Below are 14,119 nucleotides of genomic sequence, written 5' to 3'. Positions count from 1 at the left end.
GGGGCCTGGCAGCAGCTATGGGAGGCCCGTAATCTGCCAGCACCCTATGTCAAAAAATTCAACACACCAGCAGTGTGAGGAGACCTGAAAGTGGCACATGGCATGAGAGACTGTGGACCTGGCAGCAGCATGAGGAGGCGGTATAGGGGCCCATGGCAGATTAGGGGCCTGGCAGCAGCTATGGGAGGCCCGTAATCTGCCAGCACCCTATGTCAAAAAATTCAACACACCAGCAGTGTGTGAGGAGACCTGAAAGTGGCACATGGCAGAGTGTGGCGATGGAGACAGCAGCAATGGGAGGCCGTACAGGGACCCATGACAGACTCTGGACCTGGCAGCAGCATGAGGAGGCGGTATATAGGGGCCCATGGCAGATTAGGGGCCTGGCAGCAGCTATGGGAGGCCCGTAATCTGCCAGCACCCTATGTCAAAAAATTCAACACACCAGCAGTGTGAGGAGACCTGAAAGTGGCACATGGCATGAGAGACTGTGGACCTGGCAGCAGCATGAGGAGGCGGTATAGGGGCCCATGGCAGATTAGGGGCCTGGCAGCAGCTATGGGAGGCCCGTAATCTGCCAGCACCCTATGTCAAAAAATTCAACACACCAGCAGTGTGTGAGGAGACCTGAAAGTGGCACATGGCAGAGTGTGGCGATGGAGACAGCAGCAATGGGAGGCCGTACAGGGACCCATGACAGACTCTGGACCTGGCAGCAGCATGAGGAGGCGGTATATAGGGGCCCATGGCAGATTAGGGGCCTGGCAGCAGCTATGGGAGGCCCGTAATCTGCCAGCACCCTATGTCAAAAAATTCAACACACCAGCAGTGTGAGGAGACCTGAAAGTGGCACATGGCATGAGAGACTGTGGACCTGGCAGCAGCATGAGGAGGCGGTATAGGGGCCCATGGCAGATTAGGGGCCTGGCAGCAGCTATGGGAGGCCCGTAATCTGCCAGCACCCTATGTCAAAAAATTCAACACACCAGCAGTGTGTGAGGAGACCTGAAAGTGGCACATGGCAGAGTGTGGCGATGGAGACAACCCACCGACTGTTTTGCTCGCTGCCAAGCTGCCACCCTCTTCTCCTGATGATGCGGAAGCAATAGCCTGATGACGACGAGGCTGCCAAGTGCGATCAGCCTCATCATCATCAATTAGGGTCTCCGCCTCACTACTAGCCCCCTCGGCTGCGTGTGGGTCAGGAGACAGACCTGTCTCTACACCGGCTACCGAGCCACTCTCCTCGCCACTACTTCTTCGCCTGGCTGCTGAAGAGGCGGATGTCTCCCCCCGTTCCTGACCGCCCTCTGTTAGCTCTTCCTCACTGTACTGGATGACACCGGGAGCACTAGCCTCTGGCTGCGAATAGTGCTGCCTCGACCCCTTCCTCTGCTGCCACGTCTGCTCGCTCCTAAAACATTGCCTCCTCTGCCACTCCTCTGCATGTTGTCTGACATACTCTTTAATTAAACGATTCTGTGTCCCTGAGTAACAATTCTGTGGCCCTAAGTAACGGTTCTGTGGCCCTCAGTAACAGTTCTGTGTCCCTGAGTAACAATTCTGTGTCTGTGCGAGTAACAATTCTGTGGCCCTAAGTAACAGTTCTGTGGCCCTCAGTAACAATTCTGTGGCCCTAAGTAACGGTTCTGTGGCCCTCAGTAACAATTCTGTGTCCCTGTATAACAATTCTGTGTCTGTGCGAGTAACAATTCTGTGGCCCTAAGTAACAGTTCTGTGGCCCTCAGTAACAGTTCTGTGTCCCTGAGTAACAATTCTGTGTCTGTGCGAGTAACAGTTCTGTGGCCCTAAGTAACAGTTCTGTGGCCCTCAGTAACAATTCTGTGGCCCTAAGTAACGGTTCTGTGGCCCTCAGTAACAATTCTGTGTCCCTCTGTAACAATTCTGTGTCTGTGCGAGTAACAATTCTGTGGCCCTAAGTAACAGTTCTGTGGCCCTCAGTAACAGTTCTGTGTCCCTGAGTAACAATTCTGTGTCTGTGCGAGTAACAATTCTGTGGCCCTAAGTAACAGTTCTGTGGCCCTCAGTAACAATTCTGTGTCCCTGAGTAACAATTCTGTGGCCCTAAGTAACGGTTCTGTGGCCCTCAGTAACAATTCTGTGTCCCTGTGTAACAATTCTGTGTCTGTGCGAGTAACAATTCTGTGGCCCTAAGTAACAGTTCTGTGGCCCTCAGTAACAGTTCTGTGTCCCTGAGTAACAATTCTGTGTCTGTGCGAGTAACAATTCTGTGGCCCTAAGTAACAGTTCTGTGGCCCTCAGTAACAGTTCTGTGTCCCTGAGTAACAATTCTGTGTCTGTGCGAGTAACAATTCTGTGGCCCTAAGTAACAGTTCTGTGGCCCTCAGTAACAATTCTGTGGCCCTAAGTAACGGTTCTGTGGCCCTCAGTAACAATTCTGTGTCCCTGTGTAACAATTCTGTGTCTGTGCGAGTAACAATTCTGTGGCCCTAAGTAACAGTTCTGTGGCCCTGAGTAACAATTCTGTGTCTGTGCGAGTAACAATTCTGTGGCCCTAAGTAACAGTTCTGTGGCCCTCAGTAACAATTCTGTGTCCCTGAGTAACAATTCTGTGGCCCTAAGTAACGGTTCTGTGGCCCTCAGTAACAATTCTGTGTCCCTGTGTAACAATTCTGTGTCTGTGCGAGTAACAATTCTGTGGCCCTAAGTAACGGTTCTGTGGCCCTCAGTAACAGTTCTGTGTCCCTGAGTAACAATTCTGTGTCTGTGCGAGTAACAATTCTGTGGCCCTAAGTAACAGTTCTGTGGCCCTCAGTAACAGTTCTGTGTCCCTGAGTAACAATTCTGTGTCTGTGCGAGTAACAATTCTGTGGCCCTAAGTAACAGTTCTGTGGCCCTCAGTAACAATTCTGTGGCCCTAAGTAACGGTTCTGTGGCCCTCAGTAACAATTCTTTGTCCCTGTGTAACAATTCTGTGTCTGTGCGAGTAACAATTCTGTGGCCCTAAGTAACAGTTCTGTGGCCCTCAGTAACAGTTCTGTGTCCCTGAGTAACAATTCTGTGTCTGTGCGAGTAACAATTCTGTGGCCCTAAGTAACAGTTCTGTGGCCCTCAGTAACAATTCTGTGTCCCTGAGTAACAATTCTGTGGCCCTAAGTAACGGTTCTGTGGCCCTCAGTAACAATTCTGTGTCCCTGTGTAACAATTCTGTGTCTGTGCGAGTAACAATTCTGTGGCCCTAAGTAACAGTTCTGTGGCCCTCAGTAACAGTTCTGTGTCCCTGAGTAACAATTCTGTGTCTGTGCGAGTAACAATTCTGTGGCCCTAAGTAACAGTTCTGTGGCCCTCAGTAACAATTCTGTGGCCCTAAGTAACGGTTCTGTGGCCCTCAGTAACAATTCTGTGTCCCTGTGTAACAATTCTGTGTCTGTGCGAGTAACAATTCTGTGGCCCTAAGTAACAGTTCTGTGGCCCTCAGTAACAGTTCTGTGTCCCTGAGTAACAATTCTGTGTCTGTGCGAGTAACAATTCTGTGGCCCTAAGTAACAGTTCTGTGGCCCTCAGTAACAATTCTGTGGCCCTAAGTAACGGTTCTGTGGCCCTCAGTAACAATTCTGTGTCCCTGTGTAACAATTCTGTGTCTGTGCGAGTAACAATTCTGTGGCCCTAAGTAACAGTTCTGTGGCCCTCAGTAACAGTTCTGTGTCCCTGAGTAACAATTCTGTGTCTGTGCGAGTAACAATTCTGTGGCCCTAAGTAACAGTTCTGTGGCCCTCAGTAACAATTCTGTGGCCCTAAGTAACGGTTCTGTGGCCCTCAGTAACAATTCTGTGTCCCTGTGTAAGAATTCTGTGTCTGTGCGAGTAACAATTCTGTGGCCCTAAGTAACAGTTCTGTGGCCCTCAGTAACAATTCTGTGTCCCTGAGTAACAATTCTGTGGCCCTAAGTAACGGTTCTGTGGCCCTCAGTAACAATTCTGTGTCCCTGTGTAACAATTCTGTGTCTGTGCGAGTAACAATTCTGTGGCCCTAAGTAACGGTTCTGTGGCCCTCAGTAACAATTCTGTGTCCCTGAGTAACAATTCTGTGTCTGTGCGAGTAACAATTCTGTGGCCCTAAGTAACAGTTCTGTGGCCCTCAGTAACAATTCTGTGTCTGTCCCTGAGTAACAATTCTGTGGCCCTAACTAAAGTTTCTGTGGCCCTAAGTAACAGTTCTGTGGCCCTCAGTAACAATTCTGTGTCTGTCCCTGAGTAACAATTCTGTGGCCCTAACTAAAGTTTCTGTGGCCCTAAGTAACAATTCTCTGGCACTCAGTAACAATTCTGTCTGTCCCTGAGTAACAATTCTGTGGCCCTAATAACGTTTCTGTGGCCCTAAGTAACAGTTCTGTGGCCCTCAGTAACAATTCTGTGTCTGTCCCTGAGTAACAATTCTGTGGCCCTAACTAAAGTTTCTGTGGCCCTAAGTAACAATTCTCTGGCACTCAGTAACAATTCTGTCTGTCCCTGAGTAACAATTCTGTGGCCCTAATAACGTTTCTGTGGCCCTAAGTAACAATTCTCTGGCACTCAGTAACAATTCTGTCTGTCCCTGAGTAAGAATTCTGTGGCCCTAACTAGCGTTTCTTTGTCCCTAAGTAACGATTCTGTGGCCCTCATTAACAATTCTGTGTCCCTGAGTAATGGTTCTCTGTCCCTAAGTAACGTTTCTCTGTCCCCAAGTATCGTTTCTGTGGCCCTAACTCTGTCCCTAATACAGAGCGGTCTGCCTCTGTTCAATGACTGCAGGCAAATGAAGAATTCCAAAATGGCCGCTATTTATAGCTCGACCATTACACAGTGCTGGCTGGCTGGCTGCTGATTGGCTGATGCGATCACATGTCATTGAGGAATGCATTATGGGTCAGCGCGCCTTGTCTGCGCGCCTTCCCAGACATCCCCGCTCCGTCGCCGCACATGTCCGCCGCCATTTTCGGAAAAATTTCGATTCGCGCGTCCGAAGTAGGCTATTTTTCGGATTCGGCGCGAATCGAAATTTTTCCGATATCCGACTCGAATTCCACTTCGGCTACTTCGATTCGCTCATCTCTAATTACTTTGGGCAACCACTAATACGATATGTAGCTTGATACAGAGGCAGGTTAGTGTTCACAAGATGCATCCAGAACTGGAAAGAAGGGGTAGAAGGCTTTTTCCAGCACATGGTTACTGTTTTCCTGGCATAGAGAGCCATTAGGAAAAATTTAAATACCTTAAAAACAAGATCCAAAGCTAGACTTTCTTAGACTAGAGGTGCTTTGTGTTACTGGTGATAAAATGTATTCTTATTGAGTTAGACTTGGGCATTTTATGTAGAAGGAACTGGAATGTTGCGAAATGTCTGAGAGGCATCCTTAGTAGTTTCTTCCATAGTTTAGAACATCAGTGAAAATGGATTAGATTTCCAAATTTTAAGGTCTTCCAAATAGCTCCTTGCCAGATTAGCATAGCTCGAGGCAGTTTTTTCTCCCATAGTGGTACCTTGGCTTTAAAGAATTGGTCCAAAAATTTGAAATGTGTGCCAGAGTAAACAGTCAATAAATGCGGTGTCTGCTTTGAGTTGATACCTGTTTGATAAGGTGGTATATTAACGATGTAAGACCTACTTGATCTGGAACAAATGTTTATATTGAACGCACAGCTAAAAAGAAACACATGAAAGTGGCTTCGCTAGTTCCTAAAAACCAGTAGAATTTGGTTGGAATTCTTGATTCCGGAGGATAGTGATATAATTAGTGGTCACAGAAAGAAATGTATGTATTGCGAGATCATTTGTCAGACTGTCCATGCAAGCAATTATTGGTCAACCTAGGGGTGATTTGATCTTCTAGATGTATTAATTCAGATTTTAATTTACGTAAGGGGTCTTTCTTAAGAGGCTGGTATGTGTTTTATCTGATAATAGCTGTTGAGCTTCTTGCATATAATACATTTTTGTCCTGAATAAAATTATTAATGTGCTGTGTATTACATCACTGCTTTTGCTCTGGCTTGTTGAATTAATCCTTTTGACTCCATACCAAAAATGAAAAACTGGAGACAGTTTATGGCAAAAAGATAAGTAGTGGCTTCCAAATCTCATTTAGGTTTCTGTTGTATGATAGAAATTTAAGTCAACTAATTTATAGGTTACAGAGGTACCATAGAAGTTAGTTAGACCTATCAGCAGCACCTATATTTCTATTAATGGTTCTATATGATATGTTTTTATGATACCATGCTTAATTTTACATTTTATTTTTCAGCTAAGCAGTACAATTCTGTACATAAAAATTTTATAAATGGTAATTATCTTTCTGCAGACAAAGAAATATTGACTCATGAAGGCTACTTTGTCCCAGATGAGAAGGGATACCCTTGTACCAACACAGTGTCTCGAGCAGATGTAGCAAGATTCATGCTCTCCACCCTTAATGATGAAACGTGGAGCAGAAAAATAGTTGCAATGTGCTGTAAATAATGTGAAGGTATTCATGGTGAAAACAATGGTGAAAATTAAGGAAAACCCAAATTTAGCTAAACCTAGAATTTGGGTGAATGCTAACTTGTTAAGTCTCATGGTGGAGGCTCACATTACTTTGAGCTCAATGATAGTACTTCTCCATTCTAGAGAATTGTCTGTGGATAACATGGCCCTTAATCCTTAGTAGGTTTCTAAGAGTTTACAGAGAAAATATCACAAAAACTAACTTCAACAGATCAGCATATAATCAAAGTAATTCATTTTTTTTTCATAAGTGGTTATTTACATTTTCCCCACATTTATGTGCAGACCAAGTGAAAAGAATTTGCACAAACAATAAGACTGACAGTGGTAAATATAAGGGCAGCTTCTATAATCATGATTTGAAAAAACCCTTGTGCTGCAACTTGCTCAAGTACCCCCGGCAATGTGATAATTGACCTCAACTGCTATTGCTAGAAAAAACAGTTATGTGAAATTAAAAAGAATTAGTATAAGGAACAAACCACTTGCCGACTGCCCTACAGCAGGGCAGCCGCTCTGTTCAGAATCACGTGTCTGTGTGTATATATGTATATGTGTGTGTGTGTGTGTGTGTGTATGTGTGATATATATGTGTGTGTGCGTGTGTGATTCCGCATTTCTGGGTAGGGGGCGTGCACAAAGGAGAGTAAATCTTCCGGAGGACAAGTGGTTAACTTGATAAAGTTCTCTAAATGCAATATTTTTCTTTTTTTTTTATTTCATTTGGACAAATAAAGGTTAATAACATTGTTTCCAATTTTGTCCGGTTAGGAAGATTTTCCCTTAAAGTGTTACTAAACCCCGCACCCTGCATTCACTATATCTGATCTCCCACAGTACACAGAACATGGAAATGCAATTATTTTAGTAAATATAAACTGGTAAATACCTTTTCTCATCAGAAGTTAGAGCAGTCTTGTGTCTTCCGCAGAGCACTGGTTAAAGCTTGTAGGAGAAGTTTTCTTTCTGCTCTAGGAGGATGTAGAACCCCTGACCTCTGGCTGGACAGTGCTGATTGGCCCTGTGCTGATCATGTGCACTCTCCCAAGAAAAAAAAAAAACCTCTCTAGCAATACACACTAAACTGAGCATGTGCAGAAGAGCTATGGGTTCAGTCTGTCTTATCAGGGAGGATATTTGAACAAGAGAGGGGCAGAGAAGTCAGAATCAAACAGCCTTTTTACACAATGCAGAGGATTAACCCCTTAGGTTCCACAGTGAGTATAGCATGCAAGCTTTACTGCATATACAGACTGATTTTACTGTTGTGGGTTTAGTAACATTCTGTGCTACAGACACAACAGGAAACAAGAGGATATATTTCCAATGTGAAGGAAATGTCTTCTTAGACAGTAGTCCCCAACAACAAGCGCCCCCACTGGAAGATTTTCCCTCCCATTCCTGTTCTATTGACAACACAAAATTTTGGATTTACCTTTTACTTTCATCCTCAGTAAAATTGGTGCAAGGCAATTAGAGAAGGTGAATTTCCCGAACAGAAACACTGACAGCAATCAAACCTTAAGCATAAATAGATTAACAGAAATAAATACAGTATGTATGCTGACAATTTAAGACAGTTTTTGGATTTAACAACAATCTTCCTCATTGTATTTAAATGTGTAGAGGGTATATCAAGTGTAAAATAGATACTAAGGAAATCTTTCCTTTTACTAGCAATTTTTATAATAAATTTTCATGTTGAATACAAAATAAACTATAAATCCTGCATATGACTCAGTGTGGTAATTTCAATGGCACAGGGCTGTCACCGAAAGAAAAAATGTTTTGCTGTACAACAACTGGCAGGTGCCAGCTTCCTAACAACCAGGAGACCTGAGCTGGAAGCTGTCACTTTAGCAGTGGTAGTAATACAGCTGCTAAATGGTTCACTCTGCAGCTGAAGGTTCATTTGGCTAAACATCCATTTGTCCAACCATTTGCATAAGACTCTCCATAGACTGTACACAGTGCTGAGGCTTACCTCATATTTCCTCTGTTGGTTGAATGTTCTTAGCCTAAAGTGTTAGGCTATTTTCTCTATTGATGAATGTTCTTTAAATCTCATTTTGAATGTTTTTACTTTTCTCTTAGGATTGAATGTTAGGGAATGCTTTGCCTAGCAAAATGCAACAAAGAAATTATGGGACACACATTACAAACTTTATGGGTATTATTTGTTATGTCTGCTGGAATGATGAGACCTTTTGCAAAGCAAATTTTATATTAAAACTACCCCAAAGTGTTGCTGACATGTATCGTGATTACTAAAGATTTAGCCTTACAACACTGTGTGATTGACAATTGTACTTTCGAGTAATGAGCATGATTTACATAAATGCGTGGTAGAATCGAGCACAAAGACATCATAAAAGATTGGGCATATACTGAGCATAAAACAAACCTGGTGCAATATAAAATTGCAAGAAGGAGGTGTGAGGCTGAGTGATAGAGGGGGTATTTATTAATCAATCCAATCCACTTCTATAGTCATTAAGATTACAGGGAACATCCCATGGCATCCCACATGAGTGAGCGCTGTACCACACATGCTAGACTGAATTCAACTATGAGGAAGCATGGCCTGTAGTATCTGTACTAAAAAGAAATATGTACACATATGCATACATGATATGTTAACTACTTGCTGATCGCACTATAGCCAAATGATGGCTACAGTGCGGTCGTCCAGTTCTGGGAGGGTGTATTTATGTCCTCCCAAAATCTCACCTGCTGCACTGTGCACCCAGTGCGCTCTGTGATCTGTGTCCGAAGGGAGACGATACTTTTACAATAAAAAAACAAGAGTATTATGAGGGTCCTGCTCATAAGAGCTTACAATCTAATAGGGTGGATATGGGGTTACTTTAGATTAACATGAGGTGGTTATATTGCAGCTGCCTTAATGCTTAACAGAGTCTATATGGATGGGATTACAGGAGAACTTTTTCTATAAAAATGAAAACTAAAGGTCTTATAGTAACTTGATGTGCGGTCCATGATGTGAGTGTAATAAATTAAATTACAGACCCATCTCACCAAGCCCACACACACTGTTAGGATAGATGGCACCTGTAGCTGGTTGTTTTATAGTTTGTTTGTTTTTTTTATCTGACTGATGATTTTTCTGTTCTTCATATACAGATTGTTGGCACTTTTTGTTTTTATTTATTTTTATCTTTAAATCCAAAGCAGAATGTGTGGACTGTGGAATGAGGTGTCCCTTTTCCTTGAAAGTGCAGTGGTAAGCTGAAGAAAACTAGATTTACGGACATCTCTGTATGACCGCACAGTATAGTTATATTATGTTGTGACTTTGAAAAAATATGTAAGATGGAAACCAAGGACTTTTATTATTTAACTAAAACTAACAAGAAGAACAAACAAAGAGAAATTATAATATTGCCAAGAAAAGGTTGTCCTTTTAGAACATGACACTGGATTTTTTACACAAAGAGCATGATAGGAAAAAACAAGCCATTGAGATATATTTCATCCAATGATGATGGGTTCACCCAGTAATGACGAGTTCACCTGGCTATATAGGCGCATAGCCTCCAATCTCAAGGTTTAGGCAGAAAGTTGTAGATAAGACTATTGCCTTTCTCTCAATGCCTCAGAGATCCATAATGGAATTATAATCAGCCTCCAACCTCAAGGGCGAGCAAAGATCACTTTCCATAAGAATTGGTAATTTGTGCAGAGGAAAAAAATATATATATAGTGTAATACTGTAAGACTCAGGATAAATTCAAATACCAAACCACTCACATCTTAAAAGAATGTAATCAGCATTTATCTATTGTATCTGGAGCCAAACCGCCACATAGCCAGATCTTACAGTCAGCGATAGATGACAGCATGTAAAGACATAGGTGATTTATCCCTCAAGCAAGATGGCCCCTGAGAGCGCTGCACACTGGCGTGCACTCCACTCACCGGAAGTGACATGGTACATTGGACGTCAATGCGCTTCGCCCCTTCTCCAGGGCGTTTTGTTTACTAACAGTCCTCCTCCTTGCCACCTCGGGCACACTGCTCTGGATGGCTGTGCACAGCACAGGCATCCAGAGCAGTGTGATTACAGTGAAGCACCAACACACTGCCCCCTAGTAAAACACTCCCTGCACACAGTTACTCTTAGGCCAAAATGTATTCTGCGACATGTCTTTGCTAAAAAAAAAAATCGCAATACATGTAAATTAATTGGTTTACGTGAAAGTTATAGCACTTACAAATGGTGTAGAATACTGTAATTTTTTTTTTTACTAGTAATGGCGGCGATCAGCGACTTATAGCGGGACTGTGGCGGACATTCTGACACTGGGGGTAACTGACTTGGTGTCACTGACAAAAAAAAGCACTGACACTGTACTAATGGCACTGGGCAGGAAGGGGTTAACATCTGGGGCGATCAAAGGATTAACTGTGTACTGAGTGTGTGCTTTACACTGTAAGCACACTGCTTTGTATGGCTCTGCTATGCAAAGCCATGCAAAGCAGTGTGCAGAAGCTGATAGGGGAGAGATCTGTGTTTATACACAGGTCTCTCCCCTATCGGTGATACTCAGCAATCGCCAGGTGTTGGAGCGGAATCACCTTCCAGGACTCGGTGATTGACAACCGATGCTGCGAATGGTGGCACAGGTAGGGCACGCATGCGCCCCCTACCTGGAACTGCGAAATCACGTATATATACACGTGGTTTTGTGCAGCCGTGCTGCCCTGTAGCAGTATTTCTGCTATAGGGCGGCGTGGAAGGGATTCAGCTACAAGGCCATTTTGGCCACAAGATGTGAGTGTACAGCCAATTAATCTGTAAATATTTCTTAGAAATCATTTACTTTTTTTATGTAAGTTTTAGTCACAATAAAAGGTAATTTTGTAATGACATAGCTGCTCTCAGCTATTAGATTCTTCCCAGTGGAGTTTGCCTCCTAGGCCGGGACTAGTTCTGGAAAAATTCAAGGAGGCTCCAGGTAAAAGGTCATAGTAGGTGTAGTCTGTGATCAAAATGTAAAATATTATCAAAAGAGGGGAGATTGTAAAGGAAATTTGTAAATTCTGTATAAAACTATATTCTATTTTGTATGCTTTGCCTATGCCTATGTATTGTACACTGCACTCATGTGCACACGGCACTATTAATGTTTTCATTACGTTTGCATTCCTTCAAGTCCTGATTAGAAATTAGCCTACCTATGTAACGCCCCTTGTTACCATAAAAGTACAATTGTAATATTAATGTGATACCTACGTAATCATGTGTATAAAAAACTTCAAATGCCCCAAATAAACAGAACAGTGATTTGTAAAGATGCTGAATGCATCTTTTTGTGTCTGTTCCCTACTGCAGTAGTTATTATTATTAATTTGGAACCACTAATCAATATGAGAATAGGAATTGCCCAGCTATAAAAATTCAGTATTAATGTCCAGAACAATATATACAGTATAAAGTGTGTGTATGTATGTGTGTATGTATGTATGTGTATGTGTGTGTGTATATATATATATATATATATATATATAAAATATACACACACACACTATATTGGCAAAAGTATTGGGCCATCCCTCCAAATCATTTGATTCTGGTGTTCCAATCACCTCCATGGTAACAGGTGTATAAATTCAAGCACCTTGGCATACTGTACACCTGTTGCCATAGAGGTGATCAGAACACCTGAATCCAATGATTTGGAGGGGTGTCCCAATACTTTTGGCAATATAGTGTGTGTATATATATGGATGGAACCTCTCCTCTATAGAAATGGTTTAATAGAGTCTCATATGAGGTAGCCACCGCTGCCTCCACTGCCGTGGCCGCATTATTCAATTGAGGAAACATCCTCCAGTGTACTTATATTAGCTGGAAGCAAAATAATATATATTCGTAAGTAGCTTTAGTTGAATTTTAGTCTACTAAAATAGTGTTAAGGTGATTCCAAAAGCTTTTTTTTTTTCTTTTTTATTATAATATAAACATGTCTATACTTACATGCTGTGTGCAGTGATGTTACACAGAGCAGCTGGGATCCTCCCCTTCTCTGGTACCCCACCTATGTTCCTGGCCCCTCCCTTCTGTTGGGTGCTGCTTAATATGGGGCCACCTGAGCATGTGCATATCCCCAGTCACTGCTCCGTGTGGCCCTGCCCCCACCCTTCTCATTGGCTTACTGGCTGTGATTGATAGCAGTGGGAGCAAATGGCTCCTGCTGCTGTCTCAGGCAATGAGGAAATGGAGTCCCGGGATAGTTGAAACTCCAGTGCATATCGATGGACTGAGAGGGGGCTATTGGGGGGGGGGGGGGGCTGGGTGGGAAACTGCACACAGAAGGTTTTGGGTGACAAGTGCATATATTTCACACAACCATGGCCCAGTAATTTTGAATGTCTGCCATTAAGGGACTGATTGGAATTCACCCTTAAAAATGAGGGGGCACCCAGTGAGAAAATAGGACGAATTTTAGTCTTATTAATAAAACCCCATTCAAACACTTTACGCCTCTTGGAGGGCTATGTTTGCATGCATGGGAATGCACAGGTGTTCCAAGCAGGCAATCCAGTACATGTCAATTGGGACACAAGAAAAAAACGCTGCTTTCTGTTTCAATATTTTTCTTAAAGTTTTGTTTTTAGGAATATAACAAGCTCAAAATACACCCACGCAGGGGCAGAGCAGAACAATAACATATAAACAGAGATATCCTGCTGACTTGTATTAGTCAAATAACGAAATGTCCAATGACATCAATAAGGGACGGCAAAAAGCCGAGCCAAATAGCAGCAGTAATTCAACATAATATAAGAAAAAAAGAGAAAGAAAAAAGGTTAGAAGAAAAGAAAAAGAAAAGAAAACAAAAGGGAATCTGAAAGAAACAATAAGAGAAGGGAAACTAGAGGGATCATGGATCCGGGGCTAGCACAGGCAGTGACTACAGGAGGCCATAACTAGTAGGAGGCAGGTATGGTAAGAAATAATGTATCCAAGATTCCCAAACCTTAAGGAATCTCGGATGAGAATCATGAAGAATGCTAGACATCTGTTCATTGAACAACATACCATTCATCCGGGTCCTCACCTCCTGGAAAACTACCGAAGGGGTTCTCCAAGCTTGAGCTATAGCCAGGGGCGGACTAACCATTTGGAAACTCGGGCACTGCCCGAGGGCCTGGGGTCAGTAGGGGGCCCCATGAGATGCCCCTGATACCTTTTTCATAGGCTCTTTTGAGTTTGGGCAGGGACACAGGGGCCCCATGATCCCCTATTGCCCGGGGGCCCCATGAGTTGTCAGTCTGCCCCTGGCTATAGCACATTTGGCCAAAATGAATAGGTAGGATGCCAATTTCTGTTGAGACCTAGACAGACCCAAAATTGGGCAATGCAGGAGGGCCACCTTTGCATCCCTACGGACCGTAATATAAATTGTGTTTGTAGCAAACCAAAAACCCTAGACCAGAAACCTATCAATCGCGGGCACAACCACCAAAAAAAAAAATACGCTGCTTTCAATCTGACATCTGTATGGGTGACTGGCCCCAAATGCAGACTAAGATGTCAGATTTTGAGCAGTGGCTGTGTCTGTACAGACACAAAGATATTCAC

General features: G+C 43.2%; 1 protein-coding gene across 2 annotated transcripts in view; it reads left to right on the top strand.

The window, feature by feature from the left end:
* LOC149468485 (flavin reductase (NADPH)-like) overlaps positions 1 to 8,239 on the top strand; it is a 39,399-nt gene extending 31,160 nt beyond the window's left edge. For both annotated transcript variants that reach the window (XM_089669994.1, XM_089669995.1), the window contains exon 5: positions 6,326 to 8,239. In XM_089669994.1, the coding sequence (XP_089526120.1) occupies positions 6,326 to 6,483 (158 nt within the window). In that variant the 3' untranslated portion in view covers positions 6,484 to 8,239. The remainder of the gene's footprint in view (positions 1 to 6,325) is intronic.
* Positions 8,240 to 14,119: the final 5,880 nt, after the last annotated feature.

Source organism: Staurois parvus, unplaced genomic scaffold, assembly GCF_062004578.1.
Source record: "Staurois parvus isolate SC_StPar_1 unplaced genomic scaffold, SC_StPar_1.0 ptg000086l, whole genome shotgun sequence".
NCBI lineage: Eukaryota > Metazoa > Chordata > Amphibia > Anura > Ranidae > Staurois > Staurois parvus.
This window is presented reverse-complemented; position numbering and strand designations above follow the sequence as displayed.